Raw genomic sequence first — 24048 nt, 5'->3', positions numbered from 1 at the left:
ACCCATATTTAGGCATTTAAATAGTTGGCCTGATTTTCTGAAGTGTTACATCCATTTATTTTGATGCAAGGTGCCTAATTTAAGCCATCCATTTTGAAAAGTTTGGCCTGGCATAAATGGCTGACAGTTAAGGATGCAACAGACCTAGTTTGGTGCTCTTAGGTGGGTTTAATTAAGGCCTGGAAGGTCTTAATATTGGGAAATAAGCACATACTATTTGATACAGGAATATATATGGAGCATACACACATCCTACTAACACAGTGATTCTCAGACGTTTGTCCTGGTGACTCCTTTCACTCAACAAGCCTCTGAGTGCAACCTCCCTTTTAAATTTAAAACACTTTTTTTTATATTTAACACCGTTATAAATGCTGGAGGCGAAGCGGGGTTTGGGGTGGAGGCTGGCAGCTCGCGACCCCCCATGTAATAACCTCGTGACCCGAGGGGTCACGACCCCCAGTTTGAGAACCCCTGTACTAACACGACAGGAACACGGACACTAAAGCAGATTTGGTTAAACTTAGATTTATTCAATGACACATGCACATTTGGACAGCTAGTAGAGTTCCAGTGAACAATTTTTATAACTGAATATGAGATATTTATGACTTCTGTTAGTCAATTAAGAACATTTCTAAAACACAGGACTAGAATAAAACTGGAGCAATAAAGATAATTCTTCCCAAGAACAAAAAGAAACTTCTTCATTTGTAATACTCCTGGCATCAATTAATATCAGCAGGGAACCAAAGGAGGACAGCAAAGAGATGCATAAACGAAGTAATAACGTATCAGTCCTATTCGCCATCTGTCTCGTAGACAGTCCTCAAGTTTTCACTCCCATCAGTTCGTTCTTCAATGCTCCTCAATTTTGCAAACAGCTAGAATTCACCGGCTGCATGGCTAATTCACCACTCAAGTTACACAGATGCCCTTTTTTTAAACACGAAAAAGCAAGTAATGGTTGTAAAATCATGGGCTCAACCAAAAAATGGTTTTAAAAGTATTTCTCCTCTCAACGGTCTCTTCCTGAACACACCAAAATGAAGCCACCAAGCTGTAAGGATTGAAGAAAGAGTCTCTTCTTATCAATATTGCACAGGAAAACAAACTCAATAAATTGTCAATATATTTTAAGAAGACTTTAAGCAGGAGAGTCGTCAATATTTATTAGTGTAACGAGAACCATCCAGCAGTGCAGCTAACGCGTGGGTGAAATACACATCAAAACTGTTTAGCTGGAGCGACATTTGGTTAGCCAGTCTGAATCTCTCCTCGTATGTTTGGCTAATTTAAGGGAATCCTGTAGGGAAAAGACTTAGAGGCTGGTTTTCGTTTGTCGGGAGAGGTGATCTGTAACCATCAAAATTGCGTGGAATGCTTCCGCTGGTGGAACCAGAACTGTTACTGAGAGTCTCTATGCTTCCTTCTCGCTGAAGCTCTGAAATGGAACGAGAAAACAGGCCCTGGTTAATGTTTCAGATAAAAGAAGGACGTTTGCCATTAGAAGGCCATTTTACTGACAAATCTGTTTATTGTATCGCTGTTCTAACATTGCATTCACTCGTCATCCACCTTTTACTGGGTGATTTGACGAAACACTCCAGAGGCATCATATCTACTTCTTTGCTAGGTTTATATTTCAGTCTGAATAAAAATGGAGTTTGATTAAGACATCTAAACCCTGTATTTCAATTTCAGATGCGGTGTGTAATCACTTCCTTGGGGACAAGTACATTGATTTGCAATATATTAAGATCCCAAATTGGAGATTTGCAAGATTGAACTAAGCAGAATTATAGAAGTCCTATTGACAAACAATGGCATCACTTCACTTAACAGGCAGAGCTGGTGATATGACCGGACTAGAAAAAGAGTTCAGTTGTGATATTCGCTAACTGTGACTTGCAACAACTGCACTCAACCAATGCTGTTCAACAGCCTATTTAAAAAAGGATTTCCCACAACTTCTTTGTGCTGTACATACAGCGGAAAGCATCTTTGTGGTTTCTGAGGCAAACAGAAACAACAAACTTTCCTGGGTGCTTGTCTGCTCGGGCTACTATCTCAAAGCAAAAGAAGAAAGCAGAAATGATCATGGTTAGCGTCCATTTACATCACTAAAAGGTGACGAAACTGTAGAGATTGCAGAGGGCTGGAGGAGCCTGTAAACAGGCCCAGGGGTCTAAGGTTACTACATTTGCAGAGGATTTATTCCCCTCTTGCAATCACACATGTATCATTCCTTCCCGGGCTGGTCTTAACTCTTGAAACACTCAGATTTTTGTGTGGGCAGAACATCGTTTCTAACTCGGACTCTGCGTGAGCCACTTGACTCCAAACGTTGACTCAGCGGCAGCGTGCGGGCAATGCGACTGGGCAGTCTCACACTCTCCAGCACTCAGCGGTGATATTAGGCAGGACCCCACGTAGAGCACAAGCATCCTCTCCCAGCCACTCAGTGACAGATTACAACAAATATTCTGGTGAGTTGCAAAGTGAGGGCCAAAGCCCACGCTCCGCACTCTGTTTCTACTCAAGCTGGCTGGATAAAAAGGGGTAAGACCTATGATGTGAAGCCCCTAATAATTCTGCTATGGGAAAGGGGGGGAGAGGGAAAAAGCCCTCAGTCTATCTGTAGGCCATTGACCGGATTGGTATAATGTTGAAAGGCACTTGTGGTACCATGGTGAAGGGTATAGGATAAACACATGGAGCACACAGATTGACAGACAGACAAAGAGTTTTCCCTATTGACTTCAGTGGGAGTTTTTCATGAACAAGGACTGGCTAGGAAGCGAGTCAAGGACGGCTGGATTTGGGTGAATGATTCTAAATGTTGTTCACCGCCGAATTTGACTGTATCACTGCCGTTCAGGGAGTTCAGTCTCACAATGGGATTCGACCTCATTTATAAACACGATGACAGTCCCTTTATTGCGCTGAGACTCAGAGATAAGGACAAGCATGTAAGTAAAATGCACTGCCCCAGCGACAAGCGTCGTCTCTAAAACAAAAAACACCCCACCCAAGTACCTTTCTAACAGTTCCTCTTAGCATTAATACAAGGTACACGTGCATAGATGGGCTCATAGATCCATTTGAATTCACACCTCATCTAGTAAGATGTGGCAAATTTAGTACTTGATCATGGAAGTAGTTTGCAAGGGAGATAATTGGCATAGGTTACACGAAAAAACAAACCTGTAGGAAGTCTGTCAACCTGTAAGAAGCAGTGACAATGCCCGAATCATGGTTTTCTTGACAGCGTTTTGTTAAGGAATGTACAAATGTCTTCATATTCCTTCACATCCTAACTGTCCCAGGAGTTCAGGAAGTAAAAACAGTCATTTAAATCAGAAATGAGCGGTGTATCCCACACGAACACTGTGCTGATCCTGACTGATTTTGTGCTTTTATCTCCCCTTGCACACAGCTGGCTTTGGTTAAATGTCTCACGTCAGAGCTTTCACCCACCGTGTAGCCATCACCAATAAGATAGAACATGGGTAGGCTCCAATCAAACATCATTAGGGCTGTTGAACTCCTGACGAGGTTACTTTCCTCTCTCTCTCGCTCTCTCATTTTTTTTAAAACCATAATTGATTTTCAGGCAAGTGCTGCATTTTCAGTACCATTAAAAAAGAGGAGGAAGAAGCAGCATTTATTTTTCCTCAGTACTGTAGATTCCCAAAGCCCAAAAGCTGAGCAGCAAAATGCCAGCTTATAGGTGGGGGGAAGAGTGTATGAGATTCTGGCAGAGGCGTTACATAACTCCAGCCTTTTTTAGTAACAGTGCCTTTATATTTGCCATTCCTCAGTGATTTACTTAGTATCTTAAAGTGGGATTTTTTTTCCTGAGAATCAAAGGGTTTTCAGGGGTGCTAAGCAACGGTAGCTCCTGTTCCTCTCAGTGCAAGGTGACAGTGCTCAGCACCTCTGCAAATTAGGCCACTCATCTATATGTATTTTACTGCTGCTCTGAAATGGAAAACCTTTCCATTACAAACCAGTAGATAGTCATTGAAGAGGGATAGCTCAGTGGTTTAAGCATTGGCCTCCTAAACCCAGGGTTGTGAGTTCAATCCTTGAGGGGGCCACTTAGGGATCTGGGGCAAAATTGGTCCTGATAGTGAAGGCAGGGGACTGGACTCAATGACCTTTCAGGGTCCCTTCCAGCTCTATGAGATAGGTATATCTCCATATATTATTATTAAGAAGAGCGCTCTCTGTGGGAGGCTGCCTGCATTACTTCTCGCCACCACTAGGGGCGCCGTGGGGGCTAGTGCCAAGGAGAGTAAAACGGCACCGAGAAAAGCATAAGAAAATTGGAGAGGAGTTGAGGTTTAGTGGATGGAGTACTGGACTGGGAGTCAGGAGACACTGAGCTCCTTGTGTGATCCTTGGGCAAGCTGCTTCACCTCTCTCTGCCTCCGTTCCCCATCCCATCCTTTGTCTTGTCTATTTAGACTGTAACCTCTTTGCAGCAGGGCCAGGCTTGCTAAGTGTTTGTACAACGCCCATCACAATGGGGCCTCACTCTCAGCTCAGGCCTCTACATGCTACTGTAACGCAACACTACACAAATCAAGTTAAAAATGAGAATGAACAAAGTATGACTAGGTTAACGGTTAAAGTAGAAACAAAGACCCAAGTTCTGGCTGCATGTAGGAACACATCAGAAAACCAACAGGCCTTGGGTGGAAGTTCTCACCCCAAAGCCTGTGTGTGTCTCTTGGCAGAGTTCCTCTGAGCGGCTCCCTGGACTCCTTTGAGGAGCAGTGGGCACTGTCTGGGGTTCTTTGCTCTGTGTCCCCCTGGGAAGCCCTGATTTTAAACCTATGACCTACGCTACCTTCCTATATTTTCATTTGTTGTCTCCTAGATTTAGCTGATCCCCTTGTTTGTTTCTGGCCCTTTCCCTCTGCAGAGGGGGAGATGTTTTTGGTTTCATAGATGATTCCCTTTGGGGATCCATCCAGAACACAGGGACCAACGAGGCCTAAAGCCTATGGACATTCTGCTCTGTGTGGAGCCAGTTACACAGCAAGACAGAGGTGCAACATACTGTGATATGTAAGGTACCATTGCTCAAATCCCAAGTGCTATATTATAAAGCACCACTAAGAGGACCCCAGGCTCTCTACCCCTGCATGCACCTGGGAAGGCTGCTCCCTATTCCGCCCCTCAGAGCAGCTATACAATGTGGGCATAGGCATTTCATGGTCACCAGAGACCAACCCCATTGTAAAGATGGCCGTCAGGCTCATGGCTATTACATCAATAGACAAAGTCAGCATGGTCATTACATCCCTGAATGTCAATCAGATAAGGAAGCATTTTAAAGGGGGATAGAATCATAGACATGTAGGACTGGAAGGGACCTTGGGAGGTCATTTAGTCCAGTCCCCTGCACTCAAGGCAGGACTATGTAATAACTAGACCATTCCTGACAGGTGTTGGTCTAAAGTGTTCTTAAGAACCTCCAACGATGGAGATTCCAGAACCTCCCTAGCAGGAGCGCCGCCAGCTTTTTTGCCGCCCTAGGCGGCGGAAGGTCCCGCCCCAAAATGCCGCCCCCAACAGAGGTGGTGGAAGGTCCCGCCCCCAAAATGCCATCCCCGACAGAGGCGGCGGAAGGTCCTGCCCCCGAAATACCACCGCCGACCGGGGTGGCCGAAGGTCCGGCCGCTGCAGTCGCCACCCCCAAATGTTAGCGCCCTAGGCAACCACCTAGGTCGCCTAATGGGTTGCGCCGGCCCTGCTCCCTAGGCAAAAGGATGTGTGGTCCAAAGTCAAACATAAGCTCCATTCTGAAGCTCTGCCAGGGACAACAGAATGACCCACTGTCTTGAAGATTGTCCTCCAGCTTTTGGGGTAGAAAACAGGGGACAGGCTCAGGATAGGGAGTAGTGGAGTAAAAAGTGCTAATATTCTGTAACCTCGCTGTTTCACACCACTCAGCTGTAGGGAGGGGAAGGCCCAAATGGCCAGTCTATCTTCTAAAAAGACTTGACAGAACCAGCTTCCATGACCTTCTGGGGCTCGTGTATGTCAAGAGATGCAGGCTCATAGAAAGGCTGCGTTCTAGTTAATAGAGAAATCATTGTATTTGTATTGTATGGGTACAGAAGCAATACCCTTAACAGTAGCAGGACCCTTGATGGTTAAAAGGAAAATGTCCAAGGGTGAAATCCTGGTTACGCTGAAGTCAATGGGAATTTTGCCATTGATTTGAATGGGAGCAAGCTTTCACCCAACATTTGGCCATCTTTCTTTCTCTTGTATCTCATTGCAGTCTGGGCAAAAGCCTTTCAATATGTCTATCTTCCTCACAGCAGTTTTTTCAATATTGTTTTCCTTAAAGGCAAATCAATTCCAGCAGCACTTATTAAGAACCCCGCAGTAACAAAGCAACGTGCATGTGTGCTAGAGATGAAATCCAAATTTGGGAAGACAACCACCTAAGCTTCCAAGGAGAATACTATGAACCATCATGAGCACACAAAACTCCTCCTTCGAATGACTTTCAAACAATCCTTAAGAGGTGTCTATTTAAATACATTTCAGCATTTCCATTTTAAATCACTTCTTTCTTTCATGTATGTACAGTTCAGAGGGGGAAAAAAAATCTCTGCCAATTGAAACCCTTGAAACGAGGCATTAGCATGGGACTTAATGTATCAAAGGACAGACAGATTTTTAAATGATACGTATTTTAAAGAAAATAAAAGGTTCCTAGTCCGATATTGTTAAACACTCTCAAAAATTATAATATGATCATGATTAAAACGGGAAAATGTTAAATGGTGGAGGTTTACCTTCCTACTTCTTCCCTTTTCCATCTTTTTAAAATCTACCGTTTTAAAATAATATAAAGGAATTAAAACAAAAAGCTCCTTTAAGTAATGTTAAGGTTGTGACATAAACCAAGCAAAGCCAGTGAATTTGGGGGAGATTTCCAAAGGCACAGATGGGAACTGGATATTTTTGTACCTTTGAAAATCTCCCTCTTAAAAGTTCTGTTCTTAACTATTCCGTTTATACAGTGGGGAAGGGGGAGGGGCAGCACACCTCTAAAATATGCATGGACCTCAAAAGTGACATCATGTTGGGGGCATGGATGGCTCAGGGGATAATGAGCCTTTTTGCTAGGTTGAGAATTCAAATCCAGCCCAGGTTGGCAGAGCACAAAGGTCTTTACTATCGTATGGCCCATGTGAAGTGTATCTGGCAATCATACTGCGGATGCTCACATAAAAACACCCATTTTCACATGTGGATCTCACTGGCAATTTCAGCAGGCAGATGAAGGATTGAATGAGTGTAAGCCTAAATGCTGAAGAAAGAGGACTATTAATGGACTGGGAGTCAGGAGACCTTTGTTCTAGTCCTTACTCAGCCACTGCCTTCCTCTGTGACCCTGGGCAAGTCTGAGGCCTAGTCTACACTAGGAAGTCAGGTTGGTATAGCTACATCGCTTAGGGGTGTGAAACATCCACACCCCTAAGCCGACCTAACCCCCGGTGCGCACAGCTCTAGGGCAATGGGTCGACCTAGCTACTGCCTCTCGGGGAGGTGGAGCACGTTTGCCAATGGGACAACTTCACTGATCAGTGTAGGTCGTGTCTTCACTGAAGTGCTACAGCGGTGCTGTTGCACAGCTGCAGTGTTTTAAGTGTAGACAAGTCCTTAATCTTGCCATGTCTGCTTCCTCGTCTGTAAAAAGGGGATAATTCTACTAACCCAACTTTGGAAAGCGCTCCGAGATCCTTGACTGCACAGCGCTATGGTAGTGTAACGTATTATTGTTCTAGAACCTTCTCAACCCCAGAGGTGAATCCTCCAGGTCATTGGCATGGCTGTAAGGAAGCTTGCAAGGCTGCTGCCTGTGCTGTACCTGGTCTGTGGATAAATAGAGGGCTAAGTTCACTCAAAATCAAAACCAAAGTCCACCTGCAGAAGGAAGTGAGTGAAAGGCAGAATGGCAGCCTCAGTTTGGAACGTCCTTGGTTATGTTGGCTGTGGGAGGTCACAAGTTTAGCGGTGCTCAAATACTGGGAGACGGATCTGTCCCTGGGGTAATTCTGTTGGCTTCCATGGTGAGTTAAGACAGGAATGGACTTGGCCCTAGGTTGTCTGCAGGTTATTTCATCTACATTTCCACAGGTATATACTGCCAAGATGTATTAACTTCCTTAAATGTAGCAGTAAAACAACTTCTGAGGATACACTTTAAGGGGCCTGTATACTAGCCAACAAACCGCATCTCACATAAAACACATTCCGTCTTGTAGATTTGCTGGCTATTTGCGATAACTTCAATTTGCTTCTGCTGAGGCAAGAAAACCGGGGTTGAGTCTTCAGGGTCTGCAAAATGGAGAGGAGAAGGAAGAAGGGGGCCTCCGGGAGTTATTTATGGGGTCAAAATAACACAAGACCTGCTCTTCTCATAGCATTTCCACTATCAAGGAAATGAAATACTGTGAGAAGACCAGCACTTGCATTACTTTGGCCCCCTAAATGGCTCCCTGAGGCATTAAAAAGCCCGTGAAAAATAAACACAAATATAAACAAACACTAATACTGGAGACATAAATACTAAAACCTGCCCGCATCCCTAGGGGAAATGACTCAAAGTTCCGATTGGCCTAGAAAAAGAAATAGGCAGAAACATCTGCTGAAGAGATGAGGAGGGAGCCAGTTCAGGAGAGCACAGAGCAGCCCTCTCCTCACTTTTGATGCTCACTGTAGCCGCCACCAGCAGAGCAAATGGGAATCACAGAATAATAGAGGGCTTCAGGGCACATGTGAGTTGAACTGTGTTGAGGAAAGAAACAACAACAAAAAACTAATCTCCAGTGCTGCACATCTACCAGATTTCAAAGGAAACAGGCTCCATGGGGCTCTAAAAGTAAGGCAGGAAAGAAAAAACTGTCAACAATTATTCTCTACCAGCTAATGTGCAGATTTGTGTCAATGTGGCTTCGTAGCCCTGGGAGGCTGTGGGACTGATTCTCATCTATTGCTGGTGCAAATCAGGATTAAGCTCCTCTTAAATCAATGGAGGCATGCTAGTGTAGAACAGACCAGAACAAGGACCAATATCTCCCAGTACAGAAGGAGTGAGAGAATTCGTTTCTCCTGAAAAAAAGTCGACAGGACAGAAAAGGCATGAGTGGAAATGCTGCAGGAAGCAGTGTTTCTAGTGGCTAGAGTAGGGAGGTGACTAGTTTGCAATACTTATTTCACTGTAAATTTCAGAGAAGAACCCTATCATATTTCCTCATGCTCAGTTAACAATATCAGAAAATAGACCCCACTCCTTATACCGATACTATTGCAGCCATTCTAAGCCTTGCAGATGAGGTTCACCCAAAATGCTGACAGCAAGATTTGGACCTGAAGAACAACAGACACATTGAAATAGCAGATATTTTACCAGAGTTGGCAATGACTCACTAACACAGTGGGATGAGGTGTAAAGTCTGTATGCCCACCGAGATGACACTCATTTTATCAGTGGGTGTTTATAACAGGTTATAAGTTCCTAGGGAAAGAGGGCTTGTGCTCATACACTCATAAAGCACTACACACAGATGTACACTGTGTCTACAGCACTACACAACCCTCCGCCTCTCACCGTACTGTATATCTATGCCGAGAGGATATTCCTCCATCCCCAGGGTACATGGTACAAAGCCTGGTCATTTGTTTTGATAGAAGAGGCTTCTTTCTGCTTTCACTCTGGCCACTCTTTTCAAAAGTGACAAAGAGTTTAGGAAGACACCTTACGGGGGACTGATTTCCAAAGGGTGGGGGCCCAGCACTTCCTGGAAATCAAGCCCCTTTAAGGTGTTTCACGTTGGGCATGAGTCACTTTCGAAAATCTTGGCCTCTATCCCACATGTAAACCAAGTGACCTTCCCACTCTCATTTATACACAGGCCACCTAGATTAAGGCCCAGCCCTGCCAGGGGGTGCAGGCACTCACCAAGTAGCTGTCTCCGTGCATGGACACGTATACACAGAGATAACAGCACAATGATGGGTGTCCCAGAGAGGCATGTAACTATAATAATAATGATTTTCTTGCGGCCTTCTCTAGGTCCCAGTTTTTTTCATCAATCATCCTTTCACTCCTGTTGTCAATCTGTGGCTGTGCTGAATCAGAGACCTGGGGTAAACTGGGGACCTGTAATCAGAGCTGTGGAATGTGTAGGGAGAGGATGACCACTGAGTGACAGCTGCAGGGAGTGATCCAGGTTTAGACAGTTGGCATGTCTTCCTCTGTGCTTGGAAAGTGCGGAGCACATTTCAGGTACTACTGCAATTTAAACCTGATTAACAGAGCAATAGGAACTCAAATGCATGGCTCTGTGTGTTCCATTAACTCCCTCCCCATGCTGTCCTGTTTTCATCCCTGCCAAAGGCTGAAAACAGCATCAGTGATATATTTCCTTCAGTGCGCACAGCACATGCTGTATTCTGTTGCATTAGTGAGCTAATTGCGAGAAACTGGTAGGAAGCACTTATTTCTGTTAATATTTACCTTCAGTTTTCAAATACCAAGCCTGATCCTACCTTGCAGTCCCATCGTACTGCAAAAATAATCCTCTGCTTTTATTAAGCTTTGTGACAAACGAGGGGGGAGGGGAGGGGACATGGCCCTATCTCAAAGCTCGTGATCATCAGGTATGTGTCGGAACAGAACAAGCTACATCAGGCACCAGTCCAAGCCAGGTTGCTGTACATTCAATTCGAAAAAGCTTCAGGAACTGTCAAAGGACCACAGCAAATCTAGAAAGGTATAAAGCCCTGCCAAGCCTAAATGTGAAGCCATTTTATATGGCACATTAATTCAATGCCTGAAGAAAATCTATATAGCCCTCTTTTGCCCGGAACACTCATAAATTATGCTGCCTTTCTTATTTGTGCTCTCTCTGTAGTGGTCCACTTGAAGCCATGGTATCTCCTTTATGTCTACTCAAAAATCTCATCTCTAGTGCATTATTTCTTCTAATGGTTTTTCCTTTCTCTCTGTTTGACTTCCCTACAGCAGGCTGTTAAGCACAGTTTCAAAATATCCTCAAAAATCATTTGCTGGAAGAGCTGACCCTTTACTCTACCTACTGAGAATTGCACAAACTCCTGTACAGCATGGCAGAGATGCAGCCTGGATAAATGATACAATGACAGCCAGCCTGATGTGTCAGGGTAGTGGGGAAGCAGCCGCAACTCTGAATACAAGAATTATTCTTCATCATCTCAAACTGTCACAACACATTACACTCAAGCCCTCAGCTTGCTGAAGGAGTGACCCTGGACTGAATGGAAGAGTGCTTGGGGAAAGAACTAATTGTAGCCTCTTTTCACACGTCAGTCACTTTTCACAGCACCAAACCTTTCAAGCTCAACTAATGTCAAGTTCCCTTTTTCTTTTTCTGTGCTGAATATTTTTGAGTTATATCGACGGCATTTTTAAAGGAACAAGGGCTCCAGCAAGGGTCTGAGTTGTGGAGGAAGGGAGGGAAGTGTAAGAATTAGTGCACATTGGAAAGTCTATCAGACATCTGATGATTCATTAGGAATTACTCCATTAACAGCGAGGAATCAAGGAAGTGGCATGGCATATTAGCAACTCATGTTTGAAGCTCTGAGTTCCATTTCTGTCATTCACTGCGATTACTGCACAGGGTCCCTTTACAATCCAAATTTAAATGGAAAGTGCTTAGAAGCACTGGAATGTACTAAGCAACAGAGGGTCCTGTGGCACCTTTAAGACTAACAGAAGTATTGGGAGCATAAGCTTTCGTGGGTAAGAACCTCACTCTCTGCCGTTTTGTGAAACTAGGATGCAAACCTGGTATTTGGTTTACCATAGGATAAGAGAACTGAGATGTCGCTCTTTAAAAAGGCCAGGTTAGATGACACTTCACTGGGGACACGAGCAACTTTTGGAAGAACAGTTCAGAGGCAAAAATTAGAACCTCATTTAACAATCAAAGCAACTTTCTTTTGTTTTGAAGAAAAGCAAATAGTCCCCCCTGCAGCTACATTATTCAGAATCAGAGCACTGGATATGTCCTCTTGCTTAGAATATCCACGTATTAGAGAGTAGGGATGCTCTATATCTTCTTGTTATTAACCTAGATTGTAAAATCTTTGGGGCAGGGACTGTTTTAATGCGTGTGTGTACAGTGTCTGCCACAATCGGTCTCCACTATCTGAATTCTAAGCACTGTTTATTACAAATAATAAATAGTCATTATGCAGATTCTGCCATCTGGATTCGCCTCCAAAAGGGTCCCATGTACAATGAAGGGTAAAAGGCAACTTATACTAACACAGCGGAAGTCTTGAGGACCTGCTTTTGCAGATGATTATGAACTACGTGACTCTTCCTAACACAAGGATTAGTAAAGCATTTTTATTGTAATGTTGCTACAGTTAATGAACTGAACAGGATATGTTCACATGCGAGAACTTTCATGAAGCTCTAAAGACCAGAGTCTGCTCTCATTTACAGGGATATATACTTGAAGGGGATGTCTACACCTCAAGTTGGAGGTGCAATTTCCATCTCAATGAAACATACTGGCTCTAGCTCGGACTGAGCTAGTGTGCTAAAAATAGAAGTGTCGCTGCCCCAAGCAGAATCCTGTCCAAGACACTAGGTACATACTTGGGCAGCTAGCTCCTCCAGCTGCTCACGTCGCCACCTCTACACTGCTGTTTTTAGTGGCATGTATGTCTCCTCTATCTGGAAATTAGAAGGCTTGTCTCATTCCTGTGTTTGTACAGCTGCTACACAGCCAGTTGGGGGCATACCCTTTTTTCAGACCCAGTAATAAAAAGAGCTATTTTGTCTTAAATTTATCAGCAATTAAGCAAATGGAAGGATGTTTCGCATCAAATTATAAAGTTTGAAAGTAGTTAAACTTGGTGTCCTTCTCAGGTGTTAAAATTTTTCCTCACGGCAATGAAATGGGTAGCATATAGGTGCACCATTGCCCTCTATTGGACAGAATAAGAAATGCTTAGATGTGTGTCAGAGGCCTGATCAGAGCTAATGAAGATTCTCCTTGCGCTCAAGTGGTAGGAGCTGTGCTCTGGGAGCAGCAGAACCATAGTCTGACTGTTAATTTCTGATTTAAAGACGCTCCAGTCGGTTGTGACAAATTTGAAGTTCCCAGAAGCACTAAGAACTGTAGCAATTTTGTTTTTACCAGCTGTTTGAGTAAATGGACCGTAGACAACTTTGAAAAGAGTAAATGCAGAGATATGATATTTTAATACTGAAAATCAATCGCTGTATTGAATTTGTTTCACACCATTCCAACAGGAAAGATGCAAAAGAAGGGGCTACATTACATTTTCAGAGTAGAAAAGACATGCAAACACTGCCTATGAAATTGGAAATCAGTGGCCTATGCAAAATATTAGTGACTGTCAAATTATCTTACAACAACTCTAAGGCTGAATCCACATAGAATTCTCTATAATCTAACGCATTGGAGATGAAAGCTGGCGTGTCAGGAAAAAAAGGTGGTAGGGTCTAACGACTTGGACGAGGGGTTATAGAAGATAACACGTACCCCAAGGGCTGAAGACAAAGTCTTTTGAACATCAAAAGTCAACTGAGATTGCGCAATTACTCTGTAGTGCATTATTTCAATGCTAAAATGTCAAATGAATAACACTTACAAAAATTAAGAGGACATCTGCATTTACATAAATGTCTGGACTGACTTCAAGCAAGATGAGATGGTTGAGACAAGAATAAAACATTTTCACGTGTGCACCTTTAAAGCATTCTGTCTGCAAAAATAAATGGAGCTTGTTGTGTTTTCTTTAAAAAGAAAAACCCCAAACACCCCCAACAACTAGGTACATAAACAGTAAGATACCCAAATCTTTGGCATACAGCCAGGCTCTGAACATTTTATGGAAGGTTAAAAGTGCACCAGATAAAGGACTAAGCATTTAGAGAGACAATATTCTTCATGATAGGCACTTTCACGATGACTGCAGTGCTTTAAAAACTAATCTCAAGTTTCATACAGCTGTATATTTTTATAAAGAGGTTTAGGACATTTTGCTACTTAAATGGCACTTTCAGAAGACAAGTTGCTCATTTTAGCTAGTATGTGAAGTTTCAAAAGCTAAAAGAACAATCTAAAAGTTATCGAAAACAGATTTCTGTAGCCGAAGTACACAGTGTGAAATGTACTAACTGTTCATGCAAGATTTCCAAAAGTGTGTGTTCTCCCCCATGTAAATGAAGAAGCAGATGTAATTGTTTTGATTTAAGAGGAGGGAAAAAAACAACCCCGAACTTCAAAGTCACAATATGCTGCTACTAAAAGTTTACTCTTCAGTATCCCAACTGGTTTCATTTGCTTTCAAATCTTGAGATCTACAATGTACCTTCTCATATTTAATATATGTTTTCCTGCTGCAAGCCAGTGTGCATATATGTTTTTCATGTATTTAAGCAGAATTATCTTTTATCTTCAATTACACAAGCAGCCCATCTGTGTATTTGAGACCAAAAAGCATTTACAGAGAAAACACTATATTAAAATTGCTGGTTCTGGTCTCTTGTTCTAGGGTTGCGGGAGTGCCTCTGATTGCTCATTAGAAACCCCTCTACCAGGGAAATTCAAATTCAAATGTTATTCTGTATGTTCACAACCCTTAACAACTCCATGCTGTTAAACTTTGTTCTGCCACTTTGCTGGAAACAGAGCTCCAGGTTGCCTGGTCCTGCCCAAAAGTCTTGGAGAAAATATACAGGCTTACCCCTACTTCTTGTGGCCCAAAGCATGTCTATTCAGTATGATCCTGATCCTGAAAAGCACAGGGCACCCTCAATTCCCACTAAAGTCAACAGGAGTTGAAAGCACTCAGCCCCTTGTGGGACTGGGACCCTGTGTCCCCCACCAATACGACAGCACATCTTATTTTCATCTGATCACAGCAGCTCAAGCCAATCAACGAGTGAGAAGATGAGCACTGCCTGCTTTTCCATCCCCAACTCAACAGTCCTAGGAAACAATCTGATCATGGAAAAGCTTCCTGAATGTCAACATAATAAATATGGTGATTACCTCACAGTCTGGGCATCATTTCCCTGATACGCTGAACGAGAGATTTCAGACATGCCTAAACCTCAAAACCATTGCAATTTCTTTCATGTCTAAAACTTGCTTCACCCCCCGCCCCCGTCTGATTGGATCCCCTAACTATCCTAATTTAGAAAAAGAAGGTACTATATAACTCAGGAAATGGACACATTATGTGCTGTTACAGTTTTGTTTTCTCTCTGTGTGTGTGTGGGAGGAGGGGTATGTTAAAGTGTGTACCTCTGCCAAAAACAGTACTGTTGAGTCCCTCATCTCTGCAATTCATTTTGGAGTACTGCAGCGCAAAATCATCCTGGTATAGATTCCAATAACAGAACACCTATGACACAGTGACCCTTCTGTAAGGAGAGCTATAGAAGGACTCTGTGCTCTTCTCCTGAGGGAGAAGGATGCCCTGATGGCAAAAGCTCAAATGATTCAGAGTGTGGCTTTGGTTTGGAGAAGCAGACAAAAGTTTGGAGGCCAGATGACAATCTGGTGAAACTCAGAAGTCAATGGAGTCACAACAATTCACACCAGCTGAGGATCTGGTCCTAGATGCTTATTTAAACTATCTGAGCCTCTTGAATCTAAAAAATTAAGATAAAAATCTCATGAGAGGAGGCTTTTTTTTTTATAGTATGTCCACCATCCTAGTTCCAGTCCCACCCAGGAACTGGAGGTTCAGAAAACCCCCAATGTGTATCCAAATATTTCACGAACACCTCAAAAGGGACTCTGTTTGAGATTGGTTCTAAAGAGGGGCCCAGAGGCAGAGAGGGCTGGAAAGGTGGAGTGTACGAACATACTTAGTCCAAACAAGTTTCCCCATTGCTAGAAAGTGAAGATGAGTCATTGGGGTTGGGGGGAAGGGAAATGGCAGAAGAGGGGTGAACACCCGGGCTGCCTGCTCCACCAGGAGCTCAACATTTTTCAAATTAGTCAGTTTTTACAGATTAAAGTTGATGGCGTTGCTTTAAGCAGCTTGAATTTTTCAACCTTGGCCTGATTTTCAGAAATGCCCTTTAATTTTTGCAGGCCCACAAATAATTGCACCCACAATAAACTATTGAATTAGTTTCACTGTTTAATGGTGCCTGCCAAAACAAACAAACCAACAAACACCCTGTGGATTCAGTTATTTTTAGGCACAAACTAAAAGATGTCTCAAGACTCTTTTAAAACCCAAACCAGGCCCTATCTTTTTATTATTGGTTGCAGAATGTCTTACCCATATAGTACCAAACTCTGACCTTGGAAATACACGTGCAAAGGAGCTCTGACAGAAGCTAAATCTGAAGGCATAATTTGGCCCTCAGTTAACTTAGATGCATCTGCGCAGCATATTCATATTTGTTCTCATGAAAGCAGAGAGCAGCTGTCAACTGCTTAAAATAAGGATCCATTTTAATTAGAAAAATCTTATTTTATAAATCATTAAAATATCGATTTTAACATTTTAGGCTTTTTTTTAAGAAGTTCCACATTTTAAAACCTTGCCAAATGTGTGAATGTACTGCAGCCTGAACAAGCATGTAGCTGAGAATAACTCTTGGCTGAAGTCTAGAAGAATTCATGTACGACCAGGGAATTTCTCTACGTGAACAGGGAACTCTCTGGGAAGATCTCCCTGACCAGACTAAAGCATGCACCAGGTGTTCTGGCAGTGGAAAGAGGAAGCTGTGGGGTGTGTTTTGTGGTCTGAATTGGGACAGCACTGGGGGAATAAGGAGCATTTCAAGGAGGGACTCTGTGGGACTTCCTATTCAGCACATGGGAGAAGGCCACATCTGGATTCTGAGGTAGGCATGAGGGCTCAGAGGCTTTCCATTATCTCAAGCTGGCTAGCAGGCTGCCATTATCTCTCTCTTGAAACAGTCACCCCCATCTTAATTTCCTCTGGACTAAAGTTCTGTAATGTACTCTGCTTTTATAGCTCCCACTGAAGTCTTTTCATACCCCTCCCTCCACCACCACATGCCACGGTGGAGCACGTGGGCCGAGCTGAGGGAGCACACATCTTTGCAATGGGTGGGAACAGTTGCTAATTCTGTGTCCTCTCCCTTAGTGGCCCCTTGGGCACATTCTTCCTGCCCGGAGTTTTCCCAGACAAAACGCGCCGACAGGAACAGCTGTAGGTGCAGTGTCCCACCCCAGCGGCCCTTTAAAGACCACAGTATACAATATAACAGTCAAAGTTCAACTATTGGGCAGATCTTGAAAACACTTTTTGAACAATGGAAAGGCCAATAAGCCATTTACTATGGGAGTGCTCCTGGGAGAAGGGCTCACGTGCCTTTGGAGGAAAAACACTACAAACAACTTCCTTGGTGGAAAGAGACCTTTCTAACAAGCATGAGTTTCCAAATGCTGCCTGTGCCAATGGCATTAATGGAATTTCCGTGTTCTAAAATAACCAGTCTAGCCAATTCTAGATGCTGTGTTAGATTCACATGGCTACTAAGTTTGCTGGAAATCATATGCCTTTGATTAAGAGGTTTTGGGAAATCCCATACACTGAACTATCAATGCACTTGCTGAGAGGGCCTTCTCTAAGTTTTCCAGAATTGAAACTGCTGTAGTATTACTCTCCTTGCTGGTCAGCCTATAAAGCAGCACTGACAAAAAGGCGCCAATTAGGATTAATATTGGTAGAGATGCATGGATACAAACCTAGGCCTCATACAAAGGCCACTGAAGTCAATGGGAGTCTTTTCATTACATTCAAAGGGCTTTGGATCAGGCCCATAGGATGAAATCTTGGCCCACACTGAGGTAAATGAGAAAACTCCCATTGACTTCAAAGGGGCATGATTTCACCCCTACTCTCCTTATCTAACAGCTGTGAGTGATTGCTTTAAAATGTCCCTCCACGGTCCTACCTAGTTCTATCAGCAGGGGAAAACCAATTCCCTCTCTATTGGGGGACACAATATGAAAAGTGACATGGTAAAGCAGAAGATTTTGCAATTTATGAGGAAAAAGTACCACTGGTAACTGAATGTTAATGAATCAAAATCCTGCTAATGTATGAGAACCATAAAGTGAAGCATTAAGAGTTGGCTCGCAACAAAAGAAAAACAGACCTGTCTATTTTCATTGTTTAAGAAGAAGTGTAAAAAGGAAATAAAGAGCAGAAATGGGGGGAAGTCATTTAGATTTTAAATTTTGTTAAAGGTTTTAATCTCTCTCTAATCTATTCCTTGTATCATCATGGAATTTGGTGTAATTTAAGGAGGTGCTAGCAAAAAAGGCCAAGATTATTTTACAAAACAGATCTATTTTACCTAGTGCCTCTTTAACCCTGGGCAAAAAAGTTGAAGATCTCTGATCTAACCAACTTTTAAAAAGAATATTTCTTTTGATGACTCCCTAAAGCACCTGTATGGAATTATGCTATAGACCTAAACAAATTCCATTTTTGCTGAGTGTCACTTTGGCTTGGCAGATTTTTCCATTTGCAACGAATAGTGCCTGCAAAATTATATCTGCATTATTTTTGTCCAAGGATAGTAGCATAGAACATTTAGCAACTATAAACAGAGTAGGATGAAAAATGCTACAGCATGAGACGAGAGCTCAGGATATAATCTCTTCTGACCGGATGCCTGCAAGATGTCACTGAATTCTCTCTCTCTTAGTGCAACCCGTGTGGAGCCAATATGAACTTCCAGCAAAGTGCTTAAAACCCCATTATTTATAATAACTGTTAAATGATGAGACATTGTTTACCTAGATCGCAAGATAAATTCTCACTTACAGAATGCTCGCCTGAGTGTCCTGAAAGTCATCTGGTTTTTATTTAAATGCAAAATGTAATTAGACTCTCAATAACACAGCAGAAGAATTCAATAAGATATGGCTTTTCACTTACAGTTTAATATTAACATTTTCCCATAAATGTTAATGAATAAAAGTCTATTGTTTTATTTATGATACATGGCAGAGGGTAGGAATGGAGGGAAGGATAATATTTTCATGCCATGACTGCAACGCTCTTTGACTTCCAGGGAGCTAAAGGTGCTTAGCACCTCCCAGGGTCTGACTTAGAGACATCACCTCCTGCTGGTTACAGACAGAAGTGTTGCCTCTAGAAAAGACAATTCCAAGCATTAGGAAGTAGCTGAAGTGATAAGCAAGGGCTGGATCAGCTGATCTACAATACGGCCTTCTGTTAAGATAAATCACTTTCTTCTTTCCTCCCCGTTGTCGCTGTCCTCATTTGGTGGTCAATCCTTCCTTACTTCCCTTGCCACTTCCCACTCTCCTCCTGATTAGTTCCCCTCTAAATACTACAATGGCAGTATCACTGCTAGCTATGTCTGCTGAGCCAGTGTGCAAGAGGAGGGGTGAAAAAATATGGGTCATCAGAGTGGGGCTGTGGGCCCAAGACAGTGAGGTTCCTTAGACACTATGTTAAATGCCAAGCTTGGATAGCAAATCCAGATTTTCAGGAAGTTCAGGTTATTATTTTTCTGATATCCTTTTCGAGAAACGTATTAGGGAAGTGACTGGTGTCCTAATTAAAAGTCAGGCAGCAAACTCTATGAAACCGTAGTAGAAAAGGGTCTGCGCACCTATGACTGGAAAGTGGGGTCTTCTATGAAATGTCCTGTTATTTCTCTCCATGCCACAGACTGATGCTGCCCTCCTTTGGTTTAGGAGGCTCAGATGGCACTTTAGAGCTGCCCATCAATGCTGTTCCTAAATGTGCAGTACTTCCGTTATCTCAGGAGCTGAGCTGTTTCCGCAGCACTCCCGGTGGCTGCAGGTCTGAGGAGCAAGAGACCGGACGCAGCAGCGGAACATGGGCCTCTGTGGCTGCATGAAACAAAAACCACAGGGCCAAGAGGTTGGCCCATACTAGTGCATTTTAACTGTTTTGGTCTTTGACCTTCCATTTATTGACAAGGATTTCGCCGTGTTAATGTTTATTTTGTTGTCTAATGTGACTCATACTTTATTGTATCTTTCTAATAAGAAGTGTTCATTTCAAAGTTCTCCTGCTTAACAATGCATTGCTTAAATGGTTTCCATTCTATTTCCTTCTCTCCTATTTTCCCTAATGAGCACAATGCATACTTTATGAGGGCTTTTCAATAACTTTGGGTCTTTTCCTTTTCACGATACAGAGAACAGTACATTGATGACCAGAGGCTGGCGTAGATGCTACACAGAGGCCAGAACGGGGATTTAGCTACTGCTAGCACATTGTTTCAAGTTAAGCAAAGGGACCGATTTTTAAAGTGTGTATAAAATATGTGCTGGGAATCTACATTAATGGAAGATGCTCAGATACTATGGTGATAGGCAACAGTATAAAACACTGAGATGATTAGATAGATAGATAGATAGATAGATAGATGTAATCCTCTCCCCTCACCAACCTGGAATCTGGCCAGCCTCCCCCCCCCACATTCTACAACCACTACTTCAGCATCAATCCATCTATCTAAAATACTTATAGGCCCTTCCCCCCATTCATGCTTCACAATCTTTAACATATTTATCCCCATAACACCCTGTGAAGAAGAGCAGGGCTATTATACCCAGTTTACAGTTGAGGCATAGAGGGTATGTCTACACTGCAATTAAAACTGCAGCTGGCCCATATCAGTTGACTCAGGCTTGCGGGACTCAGGCAAAGGGGCTGTTTAACTGTGGTGTAGACTTTGGGGCTTGGGCTGGAGGCGGGGCTCTGGGACCCCGTGAGGGAAGGGGAGGGTTCCACAGCTCGGGATCCAGCAATTTAACGGCCCCTCAGCCTGAGACCCGGAGTCAGCTGACATGGGCCAGCCACAGGGGTTTAATTGCAAGGTAGACATACCCAGAAGGACTAAATGACTTGCCCAAAGTGGAGCAGGGAACTGAGGTGCAGGTACCACCTTAACTGCTGGACCATCCTTCCTCTCCAACCAGCCAGACTATAACAACAATGGTAGCCTGCTACAGACTCACTATACAAGGGCTTTGACCAGGGGATCGGCGTGATCTGGACTCACTTGCTAATATCACCCTTCCCTTAAGTCTGCAGCAGTGCTCTGCAGCATGGAGGGGATGTACAGTCTCCTGGTGTGGCCTCTTTGTGACCTGCCCCCTATGCAGCAGAACCACATTCAGTCCTGCTACTCTGGGGACTTCGTGCATCTGTGCAAGGGATTTGCCCTTTAAGGCTCAAATACCTGGAGCTGGTGTCTAAGGAGGTAGGTGAGAGGGCTCTGGGATCTTCTTTACACTGTTCAAGCAAGAGGGCAGGATCCCTCCATAAAGCACAGGCCTGTGCTAAGATAGCACACTAGCCTGTGCCGTCCGTCCCCAAGCTGGCTACTGTTAATACCAATGAATACTTTCAGCCTTATTCTTCACTGCTGGACTCCAGTTTTATGCTGATGTAATGAGTTCTGTGTATTTACACTGGTGTAAAACGAGTGGTGAATCAGTCCTCTAGCACTTATGTAGCACATTTCATCCATTGCTCTCAAAGGACTTTACTAAGTGGGTATTATTATCCCCATTCTGCAGATGGGGACACTGAGGCACAGCTGTTTGCCCAAAGTCACAAAACAAGTCTGTAGCACAGCTGAAATTGGAACCCAGGTCTTCTGACACCCGGTGCACTGGGCCGTGATGCTATCAGCAGCGAGCGCTAGCCAGCAGATGGTGGATGCAGAGATGTTGAAACCTGCAAAGTACACATGTACCCATCTCATGGAATGCAGCCCTGGCCTGCCAGATCTGTGCACATGCCTTCATCCTCGCTCTGCTATCATACCACCAGTCAGAGCAGGATTTGGCTAACAAAGCACCTGTAAAACATCAATCTGTCTCAAATGCTGGATGGTGGGAGCCATTTACCCCTACCCAGAAATACTCAGACCCCAAGCTGCAGCCTACATACAAATAGCTGCAAGCACCACTAAAAAGAACCACAGAATTATAGGAGTTAGAGATGGGGAAGTCCTACTAGGCTACCCAGTCTTCTACCCCCTGGCCAGTGCAGGATTGTTCCCTCTAGTAGACTCTCTAGAGCTTTGTCTTTGTGTTTTAAAAGGAAGATTTAATAAAGGAATAAACATGTAAAAAAGCCAAATGGACGGTGCTCCAAACCACGCAATGCAATTAGAAAATGACTTTAGAAACTTGTTAAAATCAACAGATGTTGCGGGTACCAACATATATTTCATTAAGTAGCAAATGCCAGCTTGAGGGATTGACACTGCAAGGTACTGAGCGCCCCCAAGCATAGAAGCCAAAAAGATGCTCAGCTCCTTGAAGGATCAGGCCCAAACGAATCCCTCCAATGGCCTGCTCCCATTCTCATTGAAATCAATGGCAAAAGCCCCAGTGATCCAAAAGGCTACTGCTTTAAAAGGATAAGAGTGTATAGGACAGACAAACATGAATGAAGCCACACTAAAAAGAAGGGTTGTTCAGAATTTCATGTGGAACTCCAATGTACTGTGGTAAGAGAATTAATCTACTTAATCATTTGAACAACAACAACAAATCTCTAAGGAGAAAGTCAATTGTTTTCCTGCTAACTGCTTTGAGACAAAGCAATGGAAGGAAAATGTCCAGTTCCAATAATGTCATAACTTGATTATAGTCTGCACAGAAGACCTAAAACACTTGGAGAACAATGAGTAAGAAATTAAGTTTCAAATTAAGTGCTGGCCCTACAGCGTGCCACTTCTTCATATTATGACAGGAAGGATGCTGCTGGGCTCATTTCACATATGCTAGCGGGTGATGCATGGATACGGTAATCATTTAATCACCTCCTACATTTTTTCCATTTCTTTCTCCAGGAGGAATGACAAATCTAGAAATGTGATTCCACTTTGTTTTATTATTATATTGATTTTCCTGCCTAGAGAAAGTGCATTTGTCCTCTAAACCGGCACACTGGCAAGAAAGGGTTAACAAAATGTTTATCACAAGGCTGGCTTCAGAGTTGAAAGTAATGTGATCAGTAATGAATTTTGTGTTACATTAGGTTGTATAAATGGACAGACAAGCGCAGACAACAAGTGGCCAGGAGTCGGGGCTAATCTAATGATGTAAAAATAGAGACAGCACCAATTATACTTGGGGCCAGCTCAGAGCTCCTGCAGGGACTGCAAATGAATAGGTACAAATCAAATTACTGACTAATAGACGCACTACAAGAGAGGGCAGTCAATGCTAAATGCATTAGGGCCTTGTGACCTCCCTGCTCTGAACAGCAGAATCCTAAATTTGACTTAAAAAAAAAATCAAAGAAACTCTTGTTTGGTTAAGAAGAGAGATAAAACAATGTTGCTTGTTAAATGAATTAAAACATTTAATTTTTTTTTTACCCTTTGTTACCATCTTATGTGAATACTGGACATTTCCGAAAACCTTTTCAAAGCTGACAGCGGTTTTGCTTTTAAAACAACAAGAAATATTCTCTGTGCAAAAGTTCAGACCTGATAACAATGCAGTTATGTTACATACCAAAACATTTCAAAGCCATGTGCCTCTCTGTGGAGATGTTTTTTACTGCTACTTCAACGGCTGTGTCTGTATCAAAAATAAAATATGTCTTTAATTTGTTTTTAAATAATAATAAAAAATAAAAAGGATTTTCCCAAAACAACATTTGATTATAAATAAATGCAATTGACCAGCTTATCAAATGGTAGAAAGTCAGAGTTGTCTCTTGGTACGCACACACCCTTTAGAAACATCACGAGACTTGCAGCTTCTTCTACAAATGGCAATGAACCTAAATTCACACTGAAAATATTTTTAGTAGCGGCATCATCGTCTCTATTCAAAACGTCCCTAAATAATGTATGGCTCAAAAGAAACTTCAGTGAAAGATACAGTCACTCCTTTTCAAGCTCTGTGCAGCCAGCAGAAGCTTTAAAGGGGAAATGGCTGATCTGGCAGC

General features: G+C 43.0%; 1 protein-coding gene across 4 annotated transcripts in view; it reads right to left on the bottom strand.

The window, feature by feature from the left end:
• Nucleotides 1-551: 551 nt before the first annotated feature.
• BCAS3 (BCAS3 microtubule associated cell migration factor) overlaps nt 552-24048 on the bottom strand; it is a 490159-nt gene continuing 466662 nt past the window's right edge. For 2 of the 4 annotated variants that reach the window (XM_024211255.1, XM_024211256.1), the window contains 2 exons: nt 23610-23675; nt 552-1444 (listed from right to left, as the gene is read on the bottom strand). In XM_024211255.1, the coding sequence (XP_024067023.1) occupies nt 1296-1444; nt 23610-23675 (215 nt within the window). In that variant the 3' untranslated portion in view covers nt 552-1295. The remainder of the gene's footprint in view (nt 1445-23609; nt 23676-24048) is intronic. The other 2 variants (XM_024211257.1, XM_024211258.1) reach the window with 1 other exon arrangement.

This window comes from Terrapene carolina, unplaced genomic scaffold, assembly GCF_002925995.2.
Source record: "Terrapene carolina triunguis isolate 2854851 unplaced genomic scaffold, T_m_triunguis-2.0 Scaffold231, whole genome shotgun sequence".
Classification (NCBI taxonomy): Eukaryota; Metazoa; Chordata; order Testudines; family Emydidae; genus Terrapene; species Terrapene triunguis.
The sequence above is the reverse complement of the archived record's forward strand: the minus strand, read 5'-3'. Positions and strand labels throughout refer to the sequence as shown.